The sequence below is a fragment of the Porites lutea genome, chromosome 1 (genome assembly GCF_958299795.1).
Source record: "Porites lutea chromosome 1, jaPorLute2.1, whole genome shotgun sequence".
NCBI classification, from domain to species: domain Eukaryota; kingdom Metazoa; phylum Cnidaria; class Anthozoa; order Scleractinia; family Poritidae; genus Porites; species Porites lutea.
In genome coordinates, this window is record NC_133201.1 from 41,302,937 (window position 1) to 41,326,310 (window position 23,374).

General features: G+C 40.3%; 1 protein-coding gene across 1 annotated transcript; it reads left to right on the forward strand.

Annotated features, from left to right (window-relative positions):
- The first annotated feature begins 2,139 nt into the window (after positions 1 to 2,139).
- On the forward strand, positions 2,140 to 20,396 carry LOC140951045 (transient receptor potential cation channel subfamily A member 1-like). The gene is made up of 11 exons (XM_073400270.1): positions 2,140 to 2,273; positions 3,571 to 3,955; positions 5,779 to 6,119; positions 8,599 to 8,872; positions 9,572 to 9,899; positions 10,219 to 10,421; positions 10,770 to 11,105; positions 11,943 to 12,774; positions 13,623 to 13,832; positions 16,934 to 17,109; positions 19,090 to 20,396. The coding sequence occupies exons 1-11, from the start codon at positions 2,225 to 2,227 to the stop codon at positions 19,301 to 19,303; spliced, it is 3,348 nt and encodes a 1,115-aa protein (XP_073256371.1). The 5' UTR covers positions 2,140 to 2,224; the 3' UTR covers positions 19,304 to 20,396.
- The last annotated feature ends 2,978 nt before the right edge of the window (positions 20,397 to 23,374 follow it).

A 23,374-nucleotide genomic window follows, 5' to 3' on the forward strand; every position in this document is an offset into this window, starting at 1 on the left:
TGTTAGCGCAGGTGCCTCTCTCGATTCTCCAGAAAGGCTCCCCCTGGGTATTCATTATCCCCTCCCTCCGGCCTCGCACTTTCTTTTTTCTCTCTCCCCAGCCTCCCAACGACACAAAAAGGCCTCTGCGGAGGCAGGAGAGAGCGCAGGTGCTGCCATTATGTGTTGCACTATACTGGGAAATAAATTAATGAGGTCACACGGTAAAACATGTGAAGCTTACCTCAAGGTGGATTTCTACTGTCGCGAAATTTTTACGTGTGAAACCACATAAATTTTACGCGAGTAAATTAAAAGAGGCAAGGAAATGTGGCACTTAAACGTAAAAGTTCACCGAGGTTCGTACTCTTAGGTTTACGGGCGACCTTTCATACATTGCCCCTAGCCGGACCTTACACTGGCCATGAGGATGGCTGATTTTGCTAGTCATATCACCAGCCTTGCATTCAGTAAATATCAAATACGCTTCCACACGCAGCGTATTTGAAATGTTTTCTCCCGTCCACGCAATAGCATTCCTTACGGAGCATGCGAAATGCATGACATCATCGTATTCGAAATGACCTCTGTTTCTTGTGGCGCTTTACCGGGTTCAAAATTCAATCCCGCGAATTTATCGAAACTTGTGAATTTAATTTATCAAAAGCTGTATTTGTACAGCCCCCGAAATGATACCCAGTTCAGGGTTGGGGATCATTTCGGGGGCTGTACATATTCTCCAAGCAAAGGTTTGAATTCATCGAAAAATCGGTTAAATTCATACAACACTCTAATTTGGCATTACATTAATTTTTTTACATTAAGTTATCTGATACATAGTCCATTTTTAAGAAAAAGATAAGGCATATAATATTTGTTGCCTAATCGGGCAGGACAGTAGCTGTAGCTAGCTAATTGTTTCCTTTGTCAAAACTAGTGTAGGTCTTGTATCAGTATTTTTATAACTTTTTAGTTATGACTTAATAACCATTTTTAGCATTTTATGTTAAATGTCATTGGGCAATAGTTTTTAATGTTATTTTAAATATTTTTTGGTGTCATATTTTTTTAGTGCCAACCGGGAAATCGTTTTTGACTTTATATGTTTATATATAGTTTTTAATGCCACCGGGCAATAGCTTATTTTAGCCATTGACGTTGTAGATGTAATATGCAATTGAGTGTATATATATATATTTTCTATCATATAGTGTCTCCAATCAGTGTGTTAACACTAGAACGACTGACACTTTAATAAAGTTACTTGCTTACTTTTTTTACTTACGTATCTACCGCGGCCGTCCAAATGAATTAAGCTATAAGCCCGCGTTTTCAAAACATTACTACACTTCTGGGACCGTTTTCGAAAACCTGTGTTACGTTTTCCGAAAACGCCGCTCACATGTGGACAGAGGGCTAAAACATAGAAAAAAATCTCATTTTTCAAGGATATTCGGATGTGTGTACGTTGCCTGAACTGAGACTGCGAGTCATTACAATGCTAATGATGCTTTCGCACCAGGTCTCGTTGCTTAGCAGCGTGTCAATCAATACGCAAATACGCAACTTTGCGTGACACAACTGGAACATCTTATAAATCGATGACAATATTTGGCAACTCTGGTCTGAAATCCGCGCCATGGAATCCTGTTCACCTACTGAAGGCACAACGGCTTATTTTTTTTAGTTGAAGTTGATAAGACAGTCGAATAGAAATATGTGAGAGCCATCCCGGCAGATACACTTGTAGCGGACTCATATTCTTCTTTCGTCAAGTTGCTGTAGTAATATTGGTACGTACACCGTGTAAAGCATACGAAAATGGCATTATTGATAGTGAAAAATATCATTCCATGATATCCTTGTCGTAATTAATCCTTCTTGTGTTTTAGCGACTTTTGTTTATATGTTTTTTGCCGATGCCTTGCGTTGTAATTAGCGATCGATTGCGATACGGTTGATCGATTCGCCAGCACTCATTCTTGCATAGTGCTTTCATAAACTTTCCTCCCAAATCCGTGAACTTAGTTTTCCTCTCATCAACTCGATGAATTACGTGAGTTTCATTGAAAAAATAAATTTTATCTACTGTTGAATAAATCGATTTTCCATGCTAATGTATGTCGCCAAAACGTCGTTCTTAAATTTACATACGTGTAGGTAATATTGCGCAAATGAATGAAATATTACTGGTATTGTTTTTAGTTTGCGAGATGCAGTGAAAGCTTCATTATCGCCTTTGAAAATGGCCGAAAAAACAAATATTTCTGAGGACAGCTACGTGAGATTTACAGGTACCAATTTAAACTTGTAATTTAAGTGTGAACTAGCTGTAACTAGTGCATAAGGAACGATATTCTTGGTTTTCAACCACGTGAGAAGGCGGCCATGTTGGAGGTCAAAACAATAGATGTTTTCGAATAATTTACATGAATTGAAGTTAACATCCCAGAGGAGAGAGATGCTTTTGTTCTTGACCACCAACATGGCCGCTGTGACATCATGTGCAAACCAGCAATACAGAGGTTATGGGCTCCTGACCCTAGGTACCACTACTTTTTTTTGATGTGCGTTGGAATGTTTAGTTGTGGCCGCAGGATGGCAGTTCTTAGGATGAAGCCATGAGTGGTGTAGTGGATAGCTATAAAGACTTGACCAAAACCGGAAACCGCGCATGAAAAGTCTCTGGCCCCCATGGTTGAAGTGACAATGTAACTGAGAACCTTATTTTGGGGCATTTTAGCCTGCAAATGTAGACGTCAATTATCATGGGTTCTCTGTACCTGAAAATGGTGGAGTAAAGTGATGACCAAAAGTACGTCTGCTTTCGCAGGAAACTTACTTCTTGGTTGGAGAGAAGCGATGAGCGGAAATACTTCTGGGTTGGCAGGCTAGAGGTAGACAGCATTTCTCAACACCCTTATTTATTCCCTTAGGGTTTCAAAGCTGGGGAATAATCCAACTGAGCTCATTGAATAACTAAATACAAAAACACATAGGAAAGTGACCTTGGAGCACTTATTTTTCACTGAGTTCTCCAAGGTCACCACTTTACTATGAATTTTTATATTTAGTTGTTCAATCGGTTCACTTGGATTATACTTATGTCCAAACCAAACTGTCACCTTTTATTTAATAATGTTTCTACATTGCTCATTATGAAAAGACTGGCTGGGCAGTTTTGTTCTTATACAGCCAACTCCCTCTTAGGGAACGGCACCAAGTGTAGCTAAGTAGCATCTTTGAGAGGTGACTGTCTACTGAAGTAATAAAGAGTGTCTTTTGACCCTTTTAGCCCAACATACAAATCCTCCAGACTGATCTCCATACATTTCCTAAAATCATTAGTTGAGAGAATTTTTTGGAGGGTCAAAGCATTTTGCCTCCGATGATTATATTTTATTATTTTATTCTCATAACCCAATCTCGTGATTATCTGTTGATGTCGTTGGGAGGAAAAAAATTGATGTTGGTTGCTCTTGGGGCTTAAAGAGTTACGAGAGAGAGTTGGCTGTATATCTTGTATCTTGTATCTTTTCATTTCCTTTTGATTTCATAAAAGAATTGAAGTCGTTTTCTTTATAATTCCAGACAGTCCAACAATCAGGACAAAACTATTTCCGTCAGGCGCTACAGTAACCCCTCTCAACCTCGGAAAGGGCGACGCAGCCATGGAGCTTAATCCTTCGAAGAAACATCCTGGAAAATTTAACGAGAAGTTTCAGCAGATGTTGTCACAGGGAAAGGGCGTCAGCGTTTTTGAAACCTTAAACCCAGAACGTCTTAAATTAGAAGGCCTACAGCTACCACTGGCAGACGAGAACTTTTTATGTAGCAAAGATTCAGATGGCTTCACGGTGCTGCACCACGCTGCGCGATGTAATCAAGCTCATGTTGTTAAATTTTTAGTAGAAAAAGGTGCAGGTATTGATTTGGTGGAAAATAATGGATACACTCCCCTTCATGTCGCCGTAAGGTAGGCTATGTTATTGTGTCTTGCAGTAGAGTAGAACCCCGATATAAATCGAACTCCCGGCCGCTAACAGTCCGCTAACTCGAACTAAATCTCCTTTCCCTTGATTAAAATTTCACTGACATTTACCCCTATAACTCGAATTCTGTTTCCTGTCATTCCATTCGGATGCCATCACATTAGCTCCTCTGGCTGACGATGTTGCGAAAAAATAAGGGACAACAGTTCGCGAGTTACCGGGGTTCTACTGTAAAACGTTGCGTTTCTCTATTACTTTGTATTCGTTTCATCTTTCATAAAATTTCGAATCAATTTTCTTATGTGAATACGCTCCTGCGGTTTGTCCATTCAAATCATAAAAAAAGCCTGAGCTCAAATCAGGTGGTACGTTGACTTCCCGCGGCGCTTTTTGGACCTCGGTTGTTAAGGAAACTATTTTGCTTCTTTGAAACTATTACACACGAAAGTTTGTCTCAGGGGCACCCAACGGCTGTTTTCTGTAAAATATCTGGTCGGAGAAGCGTAAATTACCTAGTATTTTCTTGTACTTGAGGACGGCTAACAATTTCTAGACGACCTTTCCATTCATGTGCAATCGATTTTCCGAAGTTTAATTTTTCCACATTTCAGATTAGGTTATGTCGAAAAAGGAAACCAAACATTTTCGGATTGGAAAAGGTGATGGAAAGAGGACTCAGAAAAATCCTCACTTTCGTAATACGTTAAATTGCATCTAAAATATTCGGGAAAGTAATACTGAAGCCCATGTAATTTCGAAAATGCTCAATTTGCCCTGTGTAAGGATGAACGAAAAGATACAAATTTATAACGCCGGTTAGAATGTATTTCTAGAGATCTTAAAGTACTCTGGATAGCCTTTAAAGTGTTTTCAATGTATTTTGAAGGAAACCGTCGTTGCGTGCCCCTGTTGTATAGACTTTACTCGTGAACAGTCTGAGGATTTTCGCTTCGCTGCTTTGTTTCAATAAAAGGCTGACTGTCTAGATAGTATTCTCATGGGCCAGGGTCAGGAAGGGGGTTCTGTGAGCCCGCATTCCTGCTCCCTTTTCACGAGCTTTTGTAATCTGTACCCCGAATACCGTCTTCTTTCCCGTGCAAGAGTTCGGCGAATCCCTCTTCCCGAGTCGCAGTCAATTTCCATAGCCCGTCAAGAATTTTTGCATTTTCCCGAATCCCGCTCAGAATTTCGCCCAAATCCCGGATCCCGATGATACCCTTCCAGATCTTGATGGGCAGCAGGCCCAGAATATTCTGAATCATCCATGAAACGACGAGGCCGTTAATGTGATAAAATTCTGTTCATCTTTCCCCAACCCAAATTAGTACTGTACAAGCAAGACATTGTGCACTGCATTGCCTAAGCTCTGTTTACTAGGCATAGAAGACGACCAGGATGAACGAACATTGGCTGTGCCGTGGGAAATACCTATAGCCGCTTTAATGTTTTATCATAACCATGTAATTCCAATGTCACAAAAGGTTATTAGTGAATGTTCAGCCCAGTAAAGGTGCGGGCACCAAAACGCCGTCACATTTGTAAGGAAGAAAAAGGTTAGTAGACATGGACATGGTAAGGGAAGGAGGCAAGCAAAATCTCTAAACGCCCTTACAGCATGGAAGCATGGAAGAATGAACCACGCAACCACGTCACGTGACACCTAATTAGAACCCGAAAGGGGGCAACAATTCAATGAATTTATCTCATTACCCTGTACCACGTAGTTAATAGGAAATAACTGCATTAGACAATAAAAGTCAGGAAAAGAATTAGAGTTCCCATTGGTAAACAGATATTCCTTTTGTAGACACAAAAATACTGAAGCAGTTCAAGCCTTACTTGAAAAGGGGGCAGACACTAGTGTTCCAGACAACGAAAACGCAACGCCTCTTCTTTTTGCTGCTCGAAAAGGCTATGAAGAAATTGCATGTCTTCTTCTAAACGATCCCAGGACAAATGTGAATAATGCCAATTCTGCAGGAATAACGCCATTTCTGGGAGCGTGCTCCAGTGGGGACCGATCTCTTTGTGAAATGCTGCTAGCTCGTGGCGCAAATCTGACGGCAAAGTCTTTGAATCTGACCACGGCACTTCATTTTGCAGTACTGAGCGGAAACGTAGAAATCTGTGAACTAATAATCACTGCAGGTAAGTAATCAAAACGAGAATTGTTAAATACAGTCGAACCTCTCCACAACGGCCACTTTGGGGACAGAAGAAAGTGGCCGTTGTGGAGAGTTGGCCGTTATGGGAAAGTAGGGGTGTAATATGACAATTTTTTTAGGGAGTACAACATGTTTATTGTGCTAAGTTCATGCTTACTGTCTCCCATAATGGTAATAATCCAATGTTTAATAATATACAGAGACAAAAGTACGCAAAAAGTTTCATTGTGGAGAGGTGGCCATTGTAGAGAGGTGGCCATTGTGGAGAGGTGGCCTTTGTAGAGTGGTGGCCGTTGTAGAGAGGTGGCCGTTGTGGAGAGGTGGCCGTTGTAGAGAGGAGGTCGTTGTAGAGAGGAGGCCGTTGTAAAGAGTTGGCCGTTGTGGAGAGGTGGCCGTTGTAGAGAGGAGGGCGTTGTAGAGAGTTGGCCGTTGTGGAGAGGTGGCCGTTGTAGAGAGGTGGCAGTTGTAGAGAGTTGGCCGTTGTAGAGAGGAGGCCGTTGTAGAGAGGTGGCCGTTGTGGAGAGGTGGCCGTTGTAGAGAGGTGGCCGTTGTGGAGAGGTGGCCGTTGTAGAGAGGAGGCCGTTGTAGAGAGGTGGCCGTTGTGGAGAGGTGGCCGTTGTAGAGAGGTGGCCGTTGTGGAGAGGTGGCCGTTGTAGAGAGGAGGCCGTTGTAGAGAGGTGGCCGTTGTAGAGAGGTGGCCGTTGTGGAGAGGTGGCCGTTGTAGAGAGGAGGCCGTTGTAGAGAGGTGGCCGTTGTAGAGAGGTGGCCGTTGTAGAGAGGTGGCCGTTGTGGAGAGGTGGCCCTTGTAGAGAGGAGGCCGTTGTAGAGAGGTGGCCGTTGTAGAGAGGAGGCCGTTGCAGAGAGTTGGCCGTTGTGGAGAGGTGGCCGTTGTAGAGAGGTGGCCGTTGTAGAGAGGTGGCCGTTGTGGAGAGGTGGCCGTTGTAGAGAGGTGGCCGTTGTAGAGAGGTGGCTGTTGTGGAGAAGTGGCCATTGTGGAGAAGTGGCCATTGTGGAGAGGTGGCCGTTGTGGAGAGCTGGCCGTTGTAGAGAGGTGGCTGTTGTGGAAAAATGGCCGTTGTAGAGAGGTGGCCATTGTGGAGAGGTGGCTGTTGTGGAGAAGTGGCCTTTTTAAGGCTCGGGAAATTATTAGGATTTGGACAAAACGCAAACGAAATTATTACCTAATTTCACTCGTCACCATTTGATTACACATACTAACGCCATAAAACAATGAAACTGATTACACAAAGCCTGAATGTGAATTTCAGGAACTATCGCCACACCAAGTAAATAATTTCGCTTGCGTTTTGTCCAAATCCTAATAATTTCCCTCGCCTAAAGGCTCGGGAAATTATAAGGATTTGGACAAAACGCAAGCGAAACTATTCCCTAATTTCACGAGTATACCATTTGATTACCTATTAATATCATGGGTGACGAATTACGTTAGCAATCTTGGATTTTTGACATGTTTATCTTGGATCGTATCGATCGAGAACTCCACTGACTCCACTCTCTCGAACGTTTAGAGCTTAAATTTGACTCAAGTTAAGAATTTTTCGACAAAATACCTGTTAGAATCCTTCTTGATGTGCTCTTTGGTGTGTTCAGGTTTTCTAAAGCGTCTTTATATGCCCTGGCATCTTCATTCATGACATTTTAAAACTTCGTCGCCATCTTTACACTGAGACGTACAGAAGGTTGCCATGGCAATTTTGTAATTTTACAAGTGAAATTACAAATTTTCGCTGAAATTTCGCGCCAAAATTACGGAGTAATTCGTCACCTATGATATTACACGTGAAATCTCATGGCTTTGTAATTGTTATTGCCTGATGGATTATGACAAAACTCAGAATTTTTGCGTTGTGGAAACTGTGGAAAATCTTTATCTTACCTCAGGCCTTAGAAGACTAGTGGCATAAGATGTGTATGTGAAATGTGTGTTTATGCGTTTCTCGTGATCCATACCTTACTTTACGAATTAAGCTGTTTGACAAGCAATAGATTTTATATCGAAACGCTCTAATAGTACCTAAGGTACATATTATTATAAACTTAGGAGTGCTTACCATGAAACTAATAAAAAACCCCGAAAAAAACAACAACAACAAAAACAACAAAATGTAGCTAACCATTCACACATCTCTCGGTTTCAGTTTCGTGCGACACATTTTCCCGCCTCCAGTAAGGAAAATGTTAGTTCTGTGGTGAGCTGAGAAATGGCTCACTCTTGTGCCACCTACCAGGAACCCCATCGAGAGTTTTCTTTCAAATGGCAATTACCTCTGTAAGTAACGAGGGTTGTAGCGTAAAAATCAGTCACAAACCATTGTCTCCCCTCCCAGCTGTCTAAGAGTTAATCAAGGAAAACAAACACGAAAGAAAGTTGCTTAAGTAGGCTAACTTGTGCCGTACCACGCAGTACAGTCTAGCTTTGTTTTTTGTTTGCTTGTTTACAGCGAAGAAGCAGAGCTCATCTCTAAAGGATATTTTAGACGATAGGGATATAGAGGACACATCTGCATTGCACATGAGTAGTGTCAAGGGTTACAGTAGAATAACCGAGCTATTATTACGCCATGGAGCAGACTATGAAGCCGTAAAAGGAGTAAACTCTATCACACCTTTGAACCTGTCGGCCATGAGCGGTCATGCGGAAACAACAAAGCTGCTGATTTCTAGTGGGGCGGGGACTGAATGCAGAGATGGGCAGTTACAGACACCATTGCACATGTAAGCTTGACCATATAAAGTCCAGACCGCGTAACCAGGGCCTCTTACTCATCTCTGCTGAGAAAGATTGACAAGGCCCCCGATCTCTTTAATTTTAAAACGAGACGGAGGGAGGGAGAAGTGGAGGCGAAGAGTTTGACGCTTTATAAAATTTTCTACATAGGTGTGCCACTGAGCGTGATTCTAAACCCAGTTCCCTCCCGCCCCTCATCCGTTTAGGCCAAGTCAACTACTGCTTCAGAACGCTGAATGCTGTAGGCCCAAATAGAAACCTGCTGTAAGACCATTTACCAGTGCTAAAAGAGGTCATGCGAGGAAGTGCCCCCGCGCCCCCGCGCCCCCGCCCGTGTTAAGGTAAATTACAAAAATTTGCCAGTATCAGACTATGGTAGAGCTAGTAGAGATATTGATCATCCCTAAAATTTTTAGTCAATGTTTTTTCAGCTTTTTAGGCAAGGCTTTCCTCTGTTTAAAGGGCAGTTTAATATACGATTTATTACGTAAAACTGGGCTTATGTCATCTGCAAAATCGATTACATTACAAACTTACAGTGTACTTGGTTTTCAAGAAGCCGAATTATCTCAAGGTTGTTTTCGTTTCCTTTTCAGCGATGTAGGTTTGATCTACGATTATTCTTAATATTTGTCTTCTTCAGAAGGACAAAAAACTTGTCTCATATATCATCGCATTTTTCCTAGGTCAGCGATTTATAATCATCCCAAAATAGCAGAGATCCTGTTGGAAAAAGGAGCTGAAATGGAGGTTAAAAATATGATGGACTTGACACCGTTTTTGCTGGCTGTAATTCATGGAGCAAAAGAAACCGCGGAGCTGCTCCTTGATCGTGGAGCTAACCTGTTAGCTCTCGACTTTGCACATAACAGCTGCCTTCATTTAGCTGTGATGCATAAGCAAGTGGCGATGGTTCAACTGTTACTAGAAAGAGGCAAAGAAAAATTGATGAAACTTGAGAGATACGATCACAAGACCGTGATACACCTTGCTGCCTGTTACCAGGAGACTCAGGTACATTTGATCGTACTGCGCATAATTTTCCACTTAACCGAAAATAAGTCAAAATATGCCCTGGTGGTGATTGGTTGATTGAGTGTCAAATAACAGTTAAAATGACGGTCTAAAACCAGCTTCTGTAATGCAAGAAGAAGATTGGCCTATCACGTTTTGTAATGCAAAATTAGTAGAGTATTAAAAGTAAAGGCAGGTGAATTAAGGCTGATCCCAGCAGATTTTGATGGGTTTTGTCCAATACACACGAACAGAGTCGGTTCCTTGAGGAAGATGTAGTAGTAAATGATTTTTGTTAACTTTTTCATCCCTTCGACAGATTCTTGATATTCTTCTAAAGACAAGTTTTGTAACCGGAGAAAAGGATATAAACGATAGGATACCACTACATCATGCAGCAGAAAATGGATCACTGGAATCCATTAAGTCTCTTTTGAGATGGCCTTCCCTACTAAAGCTTGTAAACGCCAGAGATGAAGTTGCAATGACTCCACTACACCTCGCAGCATTGAATAAACACAGGTGAGGAGTCTATTGTGGGTGCTTTGATATGCAAATGTGTCACCCATTCAATAAGGTGTAGATAAACCTTCTTCATTTGGTCGGGTGCGAAGTCGAGACAGCCCATCACTCGATACCAAGAGAGAGAGCGACAACCTTAGACAAAGCCTGTTGAGACGCATTACAGAAAAACCTATTTTTTGCACTCGTTCAGACAAAAATGCTTACCCTCGCAAATTGAAAGACTGTTTCCCAATCAGAAGTGCATATTAAATATGACGTGAAATTTGATGCATGGCATGTATCATTCTAGCGTTGCGAAGTGTTGAGTCTTAATTTTGTTTCTTTTGTTTTGTTTTTTCTTTTCAGTGAGGCTTGTCGGCTCCTGATATCCAAAGGGGCTGATATTGCCGCTCAAAATAATCATCAACGAACACCTCTTCACTTGGCAGTGCAATCAGGCTCACTGGAAACTGTTCAATGTCTGCTAGATCCTATGCTGTTTAATACGTTAGAAATAACGGACGCGGACCAAAACACCCCACTTCACTTAGCTTGCATGCAAAATTGCCTCAATCTACTCAATTTCTTGTTAGACAAAGGTGCTGATGTTACGGCGCTTAACAAAGATAATATGACGTGTTTGGATATGGCAATCGAGTGGGACTCTGTGGAAGTTGCAAGGACGCTTGTTAAACACGAGAGGTAAATGTGAATGTGAGGATGCGTAACGTGTGACCCGGGTTCGAATCCCGCTCGGAATAGTAACTGGAACTGTTTTTCGGTCTTTCCGATTTCAAATCCTCGGTTATTCTCGTAAATAGCCATAAGAACTTGCGGGGTTTTTTGCCGTTTTCAGGCAAGCACGAAGCTCCTCCCCCTCGGTCTGAAAAACCACTCGAAAAACATGGCGCCTGTTCTGCAGGCTAATTAACAATTATTCCTCGAGCCCGAACGGGCTCTGAGTTCGGCCGAATGGGCTGTTGACTCAGAGGCCATGAGGGCGAGAGGAATAATTGTTTTAGTAAAATCCAACTAGTTGGTTAAAAAATATCGAGACAAAACAACTTTAAAACTGTGAAAGAACGTGCGGGTTTTTTTGCCGTTTTCAGGCAAGCACGAAGAATTAAATCATTTTTTTCCCGCCAAATTGCCAGTGCTTTTCGCTACTAGTGGGCTATAACATATAGCCTAGTAGTAGCTCAACCAATCAAAATGCAGCATTGATAATAGACCACTAGTTGGATTTTACTAATAGCAAAAATCCTCCTGTCAGATGAGCTCTTCAATTAATTTTATTGTGTTCTGCAAAACCTGATTTTTAATGGTTTTGGACTGACCAAAATCCATGCATGAAGCCTGCTTAAAATAACCCTTATCATTATCATTACTATTATCATTGTCATTATCATAATCGTTGTCGTTATCGTTATTATTATCAATTTAAGCCCTTTTGGACGGGTTATCGTTCTCGTTATCATTATCATATCCGAACACCTTCGATCTGTAACAGCTAAAATATTATCATTTTTTTTACTGTAGGTGGAGAGAAGTGCTTTGTGGTCACACATCTAAAATTCCTCCAATGGAAAAGCTAATAATGAAGCTTCCAGAAGTCGCAGAAATAGTTTTGGATCAGTGCATCAGCTACTCCACCCTTCCCACAGAGCACACTGACTTTACGGTCACCTTCACCTTCTCCCCGCTCGATCCACCCACTTCTTTATCATCAAGTAGCCACCACTTTTTCGCTCCTGCTACCATGGCGAACTACCGGAGAGAAAGCCTTTTGAATCACAGTGTCACACAGGTGCTTCTTCGATGGAAATGGGCTGTTCTGGGAAAGTTTCTCTACTACTTTAATTTCACCATCTTCTTTATATTTCTCGTCCTGTTTTCTTTCTTTATTGTTGACCAGAGGAGCCAAGTGAGGGATTTGTCCGGGAGTGACATAAATGCTACGACGAATGTGACCAGTGGCGACTCCAAAGGAATCCCGGCTGTGATTTTTACTTTTTTAATAGTCAGAATTCTGATTGAGATAATTCAGATGTTTTTGCAACAACTAGAGTACTTTACAGATTACACGAACGTTCTGGACTCGTGTCTTTACATAACCACGATGATTTTCATATTGCCTTATGTGACAACAGAAGATCTTTTTGGGGACGTTCGAGTACACTGGACCGCTGGAGTACTTGCTCTTCTCCTATGTTATGTGAATTTTTGTCTGAGTCTTCGTCGCTTGAGTTCAGTGGCAATTTACGTGACCATGTATGTTGAAGTGTTGTTAACATTTCTTAAGGTAATCGCCATCTTCGTTGCAGTCCTTATTGGCTTTGCATTGGTTTTTCACGTTCTACTAAAAGAAGAGGTGAGCTAAGGTTTGAATGTGTCTTTTCCCCCTTTCTTTCTGCAAACTGATCAAACCGAAATTTTCCGTTAGATACCCAGGGATACAACTAGACTGTTCTGTTTTTAAAGTATTAGTATCACCTTATGAAGCGTCCAAAACGTTAGGCTCTACAAACTAGACGTTGCATATAATACTTACGTTAACGCTATCGGTTAATGATTCTATCAATGCTTCCAAAGATCCCAAAATGGAAACTGAGGCGTTTGGTTTTATCAAATATCTTTGCTATAACGATGTCAAAGCACAACCCTTTTACTGACAGAAGTTTATTGCAAATTCTCGGCTATGAAAGTTGTTTAATTTTTTTCTTGAAAAGATGATACTGACCGTTTTAAGGATTGATTGCCACAGAGAAGCAAATGAAATGGAAGTGCAGTGCTGAGATTGTATTCATTTTCCGCAAAAGCAGTCAGTCTGGTACCCACTTTGGTACAGATTGGGTGTATCTGACATTTTTTGCTCTACTTTTAGCAAGTTGGAATTTTTTGATTTAGATAATAATGTTATTGCCCCAAGACATGTCTAAGTCGTTTAGCTTCATGGAACGCAGTTCATGACTTGGTGACTGTTATCTTGCGGATGCTTGACCGGCACAGTAACAGTCCAATAAATTGATTGTTGTATGATTTTTTTAATCTGTAAAGTCTCGTGCTTTTATGTGGTAGTGTTGGTATAACAGAGTGAAGATAACCATTGCTATTTTTTGGTTGCACTTTAAATGTGTCCGGTAACGTGCATGGCTAACAACAGTTTTAACTGATTAATAGCATTCGTAATTTGAAATTTTCTTGTTTTCTTTTTTACAGGACAACTTCACAACATTCTGGTTTTCCTTCGTTAAAATTATCGTTATGATGCTTGGAGAAATGGACTACTCCGATTTATTGACTAGTAACGTGGTGGGCGATGTCAAGGTCCCGGGAACTAATTTCCTGTATGTACCTCTTCCTAAGCTGTCTTATGTCATGTTTGTGCTGTTTGTGCTGGCAGTGTCCATTGTCCTTATGAATCTACTGGTAAGTGACGTTTGTGTTAATGGAACGATATATATTGATGGAATTGTTTTTATTCTTTAAGGGGGTTATTCTACAATCCCGGGAAAAAGTCGTTGGGACAGTGATGCAGTATTCATAATTTTCTGTAATTTCTGGTTGCCTTTATAATACAGTGCATCCTTTTCGAAACTTCCTGGCAGTTCTCCCTCCCCCCACCCTATACAATTCTGAAACTCGTAAAAAATAATTCTGGATACACGCGTCCAACGTTGTTTATGGGGTGGGGCAAGGGGTTGGGCATCTGTCAATTGAAAAAAAGCCCCACAAATTCAAAGACTTTGGTCTATAATTGTAGCTTTTAATTACTTATTTTTCATGAAGATTATTTGTTCTCGTCACACTATCACCCTTCTAGCCACCTTATCCTATTAGCATGTGTTCCCTCCAATGCTTCCTACACCACACGACCTTCCAACCCTTTCTGTTCCATTTTATTCAATTTGATCTCGTTTGTCATCTCATCCTATCCAATAGAGACCTTCAGATTCTAGGACGAGAACGACTACGAGTACGGGATTTGACTTAAGTTTTTTCGAGTATTCTCCAATTATAGACACCCCGGAAAGCTTCATTGCACTTATTTTTCACCAAAAAAATTAGCACTATTATCTTTACCGAAGGAGTGTAAGCCATATCCCGGCCACAAAATGATAAAATCTTTAACACTTTAAAACTTGTTTCCGTTACCACTACATTCTCGCTAAAACTCGTAGTGGAATGACGACAGCAATCATATTTTCCCGCCAAAATGACGCTGGTTCACGCACAAGCACTATTTAGTATTGAGAAAATCTCGCACTCGGCTCAGAATCTACAGCTCTCTAATGCCACCACATCTTTTAAAGCGTTTTCACATGTCGTCACGTCCACCATATTAGTGTTAAAAAACAGTGAAACGGCAGTCATGTTGGTGTTCCTGTGGGAGTTAAACCTTTATAAACGTTATCTCATGTAACAACTTTCGTTTGTTCCGATTTATTTGCAAAGCTACTGACCACGTGAGTGAAAACGCCCTATATCGCCTCCGCAGTTGTCCCTGCCATTTTTACGACACTTAGAAAATTTTTGACCTGTTATTGAGAGTGTTTCTATGAAAAAGAAAGAAAATCGCGACCTAGGGTCAAACCGGGCCTCGAACCCGGACTCTTCGTATCCTAATCTCTCTCCCTTATCACTACACTACCTCACAGACCCGCCAAATTTCCGAAAAATTTAAAAGTAAATACACTAGCAAACTTTCCTTCTTAAGTGTTACATCAACAACAGGTGACTCTAACCCTTTCGTGAATTTTAACGAAAATTCAACTTGGGCTCCAACGTCGTTCTTTCTGACACGATTCGAAAACGCATTTTTTGCCTTTTTGTAACCAAATTCAGGGAATATATTGCATCTCTCATGACTTAAAGTCTTAAAGGGGCTATGTCAGCTGGAGAGCATGCGCTCTGAGGTTATGCAAATTACTTTCAACTGTCAAAATTCTATTGTTTTTAACGCGTGACTTTCTCCGTGTGCGCTCTGAGGTTTTGCAAATTACTTTCAACTGTCAAAATTCTATTGTTTTTAACGCGTGACTTTCTCCATCTTCTCTGTCACGTCCAAGGCTCCGAATTTAGAGAGGTTAACAAGCGAAATGGGTTTAGATAAGGGATATTTCGATAGAATTTACGGAACGTTTCTTCTCTGGTTATGCTAGATCAAGAATAAAATTGTGACGACAATTTTAATTGTAGTTTTGAAGTAAAAACGAACGCCATTCATAAAATAGAGCGCAAACAAAAATTCAACAACATATTGTCTTATTCAACAAAATAAATCGAAGTTGTATTTTACAAACGGGCAACAAAAGACGGTAGACCGAAGATAAAGACTAAGACTGTTTCAAATCATTAACAATTAGACTTGTCTGTCGCTAGTGATTTTATAATTTAGATGCTGATAGAACAAGAGACATCAAGTCTTTGTTTTGATCTTAGGGAAACATACATTATCGCGCAAAATTGTTCGATCGTGCCCAATCACTGCGACGTCGAGAAAAACAGAACCAAGCATCATTGGTATACTACTCCACTATAAGCAGTCCGTTGATAAAAAGGGAAAGTAAACTCTGCTATTTTCCAAAAATATGCTCGAACACAAACAGTTCAAAAACATGGCATTTACAGGATCTAACTCGTACTAAGGTGCCTCTCTAAGTCCGTTGAGAACAATCTGGACGAGCAAACGGTCGTGTTTATCTTTGCTGTGAATCCAGATAAATACAAGAAGGAATCTAGCCGAATTTTATAATGTTTCCTTCGCCAGGAGTTTAGTTTCGTCACGAAACTCATGGCCTGATGCTCTTGTAATCGTTTACAAAAAACAGCCGCCGCCAACTCGATAGCCGCTTCATTAGATGTCCACATACTTTGAGCACAAGAAAAATCCAAGAGCCAGCAGCCTCTAAAATAACTCAATAGAAAGGTTCTGTGAACTATAGGGAAGATTCCATCAAAGATTCCATCACTCATTGTGGAGTAGCCGTCATTAACTCTGCCATTACAACAGCCGCTGATAAGAGGACACAGTAAATCCACGTAAAAACATTCCACAGGCAAACAATTTCAAAATAACGCCAAAAAATTATTCTGTAATCACCATAGAACGATTCTTAATACAAAACTTCGCTAACTATCGAACGATGGTTGAGATTTAGACAGATAAAAACAGCCTTCCAAAATCTCCGACAGCCGGCCGACTTTTTCAAGTTTGTTTTCTTTGGCTCGCGCATGCGTGTGGGGTGACATAGCCCCTTTAAAGCTAAAAATGGCAGAGACCGTTTACGAAAGGGACATAGGCATCGCCTCCTATCCCATAGTATCCTACATATTCCACTCTTCAGAAGTGGTTGTTATTTAATGAAGGTAAAGGTCGCTGTTATTTGTAACTGAAACTTCTAGTTTCTAATAAAATTTTCTAATAAAGAATTATACTTGCAGATTGTGTAATTGGTAAGAAGAATTTTTCAGGAACAATAGAAACCAAGCCAACATGCAATGAGAAACTTATTTCTTGTTTTGCCTAGGTTGGTCTGGCGGTTGGAGATATTGACTCAATTCAAAAGACAGCGACTCTACGAAACTTGATGGACCAAGCTTCGTTAGTAGATAGCATACAGAGAAGATATCCCAAATGGGTCCTGAGACGTGCTTATAAAACTTCCCTGGAAATAAAACCAAACCAGAATCAGTTGTTACACAGGTAAGTTAGTTTTTCTTGGGCAAAAAAAAGAACAGTATATGAATAGTAATAGAGAGCCTTTCGAGTGATGATATACACTTAATGTCAGATCCCGAGGGAAACAGTTAGTTTTGTTTTCCCGAGAGTCCTGATGTTTCCAGAGACGAAGTCGAGGGAAACAACAGGACTCGAGGGAAAACAAAACTAACTGGTTTCCCGATTGACCTGACATTAAGTGTTTTCTTATATTTCTAGACTTTCACTTCAACAGTATAACAAAAGAATAACCGGAGCGAACCAAAACAGTCGACTCGGTACTTATAACAACACAAATTTAATTCTCAAAACCACTGGATGAATGATTTACAAAGTACCTTCCTTATATTATCTGCATCATTTTCCTCCACTAGCTGCTGCTTTTCTTCTGGTAACTTCTTGGATAACTTTAAAAATCGTTGCGTTATAGCTTGAGGTTTCGTGTTGTTGTGTTCATTCACCAAAAAGAAAACTGGCAGGACCTGGCAGTGTTTTTCCCGCCTTTTGTCACGCCACTTTCCACCATGCTTTGATCACGTGCTGTAATGTAGCCCCAGCGGGGTACATTGCTTAATGTATCGCAATCGGGATACATTTGATTTAGTCAAGGCCACGTGACCAAGAATCAACCAATCGCAATCCCTGTTTAGTTGAGTGAAAGTCTAGGAATATAACAATTGGTGATTGTATCTACTGATTGCGTACTACATGTACTGCGGATCTATGCCATGTTTTTTTGTCACGTGACGTAAGGTTAGTCACTTGGATCTAGAACTGTTTGTTAAATTCAGTGATCTTGTAATCTTGGCGTAATTTTGTGCCCTAACTACTGGGAACGTACCCATGTTCCAAAAATGTGCGTGTCAAAGAAGTTCCGGGTAAGGTCACTGTTACAAAGATAAATATCGAACTCAAACTAACATCTGTACGTATTTCATTCTACCAGTTCTATTCCACTGATTGTTCAACTTGCTAAGCATGCATAATGATTAGTTAGGTTTTTGACTGTTTGTGATATATCAAGATGCTGCAAGTTCCACAAGAAAACGATCAAGAGTGTAACCTGTACGTCTCGGGCTTACCACCTCCAATGACCACCAGAGAGATGGCGACGGTAACGAGAACGACAATCAACAACAACAACAACAAAACAAAAAACAAAAACAAAAACAAACAAAAAATCTGTTGGGTTAAATTAGTAAAAGAAAGTGTATCACGTGATTTTGACTGTAAATTTCTTTACCGTCGTTGCACGACTACGACGCGAAACTTTACAAGTTCACGTTTTACGGACGATGTGAACACAAGATAACTTTTCTCTTTGTCCAACTTAGCTACAGATCTTTAGAATTTACCCCCAGAAAAATTCGCCAACATTTTGGACAAATTGAACGAGATAGAATAACAGCGAAGAAGTTTGAGACAACGCCAATGCTCTTTTTAAGTGACGTTTTCGCTGTCGTCGCCGTTGTTGTTGCTTGAGCTCTCTTCTAGTTGGGGTATTAATATTTCAGATTTTAAATTCGTCGCCCTTGATTGTGAATAGCCAACTGGTTGCCCCGCCCCCATCCCCCCTACTAATCAGGATTCCCGCTCTTATGTTTTGTTTTTAATATTTGCTCAAGCCTGCTTTAACATTTTTTTATTCCTGTTGTATAACTAAACGAGCGTAGTTAGCTGTCTGCGAAGATTAGTTTTATCAGTTACGTAGGTTAATACGGCAAATTGGTCACGGTAAAAATCGAAATCCAGCTCTTTTCTTTATAGGATAATTAACCTCAATACTAACTGATAAAACTAATTTTCATCTTCTGATTTATGCGTAAGTCTGCATGCTAAAGGAAAAGTTTGTATAGCTTGGGTATGTCTTTCCTTTCTCTTAACAATACACAATCCAGTAGACTGGGTTATACTAGTCCTCCTATATTATTCTGACGCTTTTCATCAATTTTGTTTTTCCTTCAGCTTAGCCCTTTCAGGGTCTGGTCTCGTTGATAGTGACTTCATGAACACGCTGCGAAAGCAACAGTCCGACTCGGGAGACAACGAGAAAGAGACTAATGACTTCCAACAACGATTAGAAAGACAAGAGGAAAGCATCAAGAATTTACAGGCTGCAGTCGATGCTCAAACGGAATTGCTTAGAGCAATAGCTGATAAATTGGACATTGGAAAATAAAGTGGAGTCATAATTGGTGGGGCGGGGGAGGGCACTCGACAATGTTCTGTAAATAGGGAGGCTCTGTTTCTAGCTCTTATCCCTTATCCTTTCACAAATCATTCCTCGCAGTTCACGATATCAACTTTAACTTCAACTTTATTGAAATTTGGAAATATATTACAAAAATACTTTGGGACTTAAGCTCCCCTACTAGTTGATATTCCAGATCACTAGCGTTCGTAACCTCATTCCTGGGTCAATTTTATAAAACTTCTACGTGTGTAATTTACAAGTGTAGACATTGTTTTAGAGTCTGAAAAGAATAGCTACACTTGTAAATTGCATTTGTGAAAGGTTTATTAAATTGGCCCCTGGGGTTCTCCTACCAGGGCCGAGTCGGACGAAACTCATGGAACTTGGTTCATTTGGGGTCGAGAATCATTTTCACTCTAGGAATCATTCGCGGCGTTGTACAGATGGATTTCCAAATTGGAATATCGAAATTGAAACAGTTTCTATTTTTAGTGTCGGTAAGATAGTGTACAGATAGTGTCTATTGATACTGCGGCGTCATCAAAATTCTCGTTGTCGTATCATTGTTAACCTCAAGTGAATCAGTGATCATCAAAGGTGACATGCATACCCCATAATTATTTAATTCAGTACCTGACTTCACTACTTAAGCGATATGTTGAAATGGAAACGACAAGAATTCTGCTGTGCTGGTTAACGAAAGATGTCATATCCGTTTAATAAAGAGGCAATATTTTTTTAAAGACAAAGAACAAGAGAATTACAAGCACTAAGGATTTCGCCCCATACAAAGGAATCTAGATTCCTGAATCCTGAAAATATTTTGCCTGTGAAATATGAAATCTGCGAAAATTTTGCTTCTGGAATTCGGAATCTTGGACTTTGGAATCTGGAATAAAGCTCAAGGAATCCGGAATCCAAGTTCCATTGGCGTAGACTGGAATCCACGGCATGGAATGCGGAGTACCTTGCATGGGGCGAAAGCGTCTTTTAAATGCTGTTTGAAACTGGCGCTTGTATGTTATATTTAAGTATATTTATTTTCGTATCTCTACACTAAATATGTGATATATATCTACCTGGAGTTTTGAAAACCGGGTTGCCTGAAATCTTAAGTCAAGTCCAGCACATTGCAGGCAATCTTTTAAAACTTAATTTGCTTAAAGCCCTGATACTTTTAGTGTAAAAATAACAATCTCGCTCTTCAGGACTAACCACCCTCACCTCTTAACCATGGGCTTCAAATAACTTCCTGGAAGTGACAGAAATCAGTGCAAATTCCAGAAAATTTGCACGAGGGGGGCAACAGTCCGTCCCGTAGGGACGGGCTGTTGCCCCCGTTGGCCCAGATAATATTTTTTGAGGGGGGCTTCCGTCAAACTAAGTGTCATGTTGTTGCACAGACACAGGGCTATCATCTGGTATGCATTTGGGGTAGCCTGGTTAAATTCCAGGGGGGTGGGGTTGTTGTAAAGACTATGCTTTGTGCTAGAGTGCAGATTCGCTGGGTTTTTGTACCTGGGCTTACCCCTGTCTTTCAAAGGTCAATGTCTCACTCAAATTAAGGGGGGGTTGTGTCTGGCTGGGTGTCATGTTGTTGCACAGACACAGGGCTATCATCTGGTATGCATTTGGGGTAGCCTGGTTAAATTCCAGGGGGGTGGGGTTGTTGTAAAGACTATGCTTTGTGCTAGAGGGCGGATTCGCTGAGTTTTTGTACCGGGGCTACCCCTGTCTTTCAAAGGTCAATGTCTCACTCAAATTAAGGGGGGGTTGTGTCTGGCATGGTGCCATGTTGTTGCACAGACACGGGGCTATCGTCTGGTATGCATTTGGGGTAGCCTGGTTAAATTCCAGGGGAGTGGGGTTGTTGTAAAGTTTGATGTGTTTTTGCACTCTTATGCAGTTTGTTTGTGCTGTTTGCATGCAAGCAATGACCCACCCTGTTGATAATGTTCCTAGTCAGCAAGCAGTTGAACTGCTGGTTTTAGGACTTGGTATTGTTGAGCAGTGTTGGCTTAGATTGTTTTTGGGAGACCAGCTTCAATTAAAAATGGGGTGAACTGGGGAATTGGCTTTGCAATCGGTGACACCGACACTAAAAATTGCTTCTTAAAATGCCTTATTTTCCAGATTAATGAGGAAAACTTCACTTTTGTTACTTTCAAGACAGATGATTCTATCAAATGGAAGCTCATGTATTCAATAATTTCTTTTTGAGGTGAGATTTTACTTTTCAAGTGACAAGGGCCATCAAATTAACAATCAGTGTGAGAGACTGACATTTTTTAGTAGCCCGGTTTTCAAAAAACCAGGTATATATATATATATATATATATATATATATATATATATATATATGTATATATATATAAAAAAGGCAAATTGTTCCAGGTTTTGAAATGGAATAAAAAAAAAATGGTTTTCAGAGCTTACATAAATAGAGAAAGTTCGCTGAAAACGACTAGCATCGGAGTACGAGGGAGGGGCAATGGGAGCGAACGCTTTCCTTGAATATAGCAAAGAGATTTTCAACAAGGCTACTACGCAAATTGAGAAAACTTGGAACAGCTACTATATTGTTGAGTTATCAATTCCGAAGTAAATAAACTGAAAAAACGAAGCTGAGTCGTGTGTGTTACAGTAGCGCCCCAGGTAAGTTATAATTCCTTCATAATAAACGATTTTTAATGAGGATACAGGCTTGACATAAGAAACTGAATGTATTTTATCACCTGTCACCTGTCGAAAAGTCTATTAATAAAACTCTACGAAGGGCAAATAAAATAGCTAATTAATAAATCTAATCCAAATATTGCATGCTTCATCTCAGTCAAAGCTGTTGAACAAAACATGCAACCCAAGTATAACCAATCTGGGAAACGTGATTAGAATGAAGGAGCTACGTCACGCAATTTGTTAGCTTTCTAATTTAAAAAAAAGCTGAAAAGTTTCCTCGAATCAATATATTTCAAAACCAATGAGCCAGTTTTCAGGGTTTGTTATTTACGAAACTATTTAGCAATTAACTAACCAGTTTCCTCGGGAGACCCAACGACAGTTTCCTCCTAAATGCATTGAAAAGTCTTTTGAAGCTTAGATCTCTAGAAATGCATTCTAAGCGGGCTATAAAATATGTATCTGCTCGGTCATCCGAGGGAATTTGAGGCTTTACGAAATGACAAGGGCTGCAGTGTTATTTGCTCGAAAATTTTAGATACAATTGAACGTTTTACGAAGGTGCGAGTTTCTCTTATTCGTCTCTTTATCACATTTTTGATTCCGAAAATTTTAGGTTTCATTTTTCTACGAAAATTAGCCTAACAAGGGGAGTAAAATGTGAAAAATTAAGCTTCAGAAAATCGTAGGGAATTTTTTAGATAAACCTCGAAAATTGTACCTGAATAGAACGCTCATCTAGAAATTTTTAGCCATATTCAAGTAATAGATAATTCTTGGCAATATTCACTTCTCCGAACAGATATTTTACCGAACACAGTCGTGATGTCTCCCTGTTTCCTCGTCTGTTGCTAAGGAGGACAATGATGGACACAGATTGAAACTTGAAAAAATTGGGCAAACTTGAATATTCAAGTTTGATAGCTATGCCTGAAAAAGCACTAAAAATGTTATATTTCATTTTCTTCATAACTCTATAGGAGCATTTTGTGAATGTGTAAAGGCACCAAGTGGTGACTTCAGCTCAGAATTCAGCGGCACCCAACGAGAATATAGTTCAAAACCACTTAAACATAGCATTGTTAGACGTAGACGTAGACGTATTTATCCCCTAAAAATTTTTCATCTGTTCGGATTTCCTAGCTGAAAGTCTAGTGATCCGAAAATTGTAGGGAGCAAAACTTACCTTTCGAAAATTTCAGCCAGAAAAAAGGCTCCGGGAAAATTTTAGGGGACCTTTTTAGCGTAAAAATCCGTTAAAAATGGGCAATTATACCATTTTGTAGACGTTGGAAAATGCTAGGAGAGGCAGGCAAGCAAGAAATTTTACAACAAATGTTCCGAAAATTCTAGATCTCAAATCGTCTTCCGAACAGA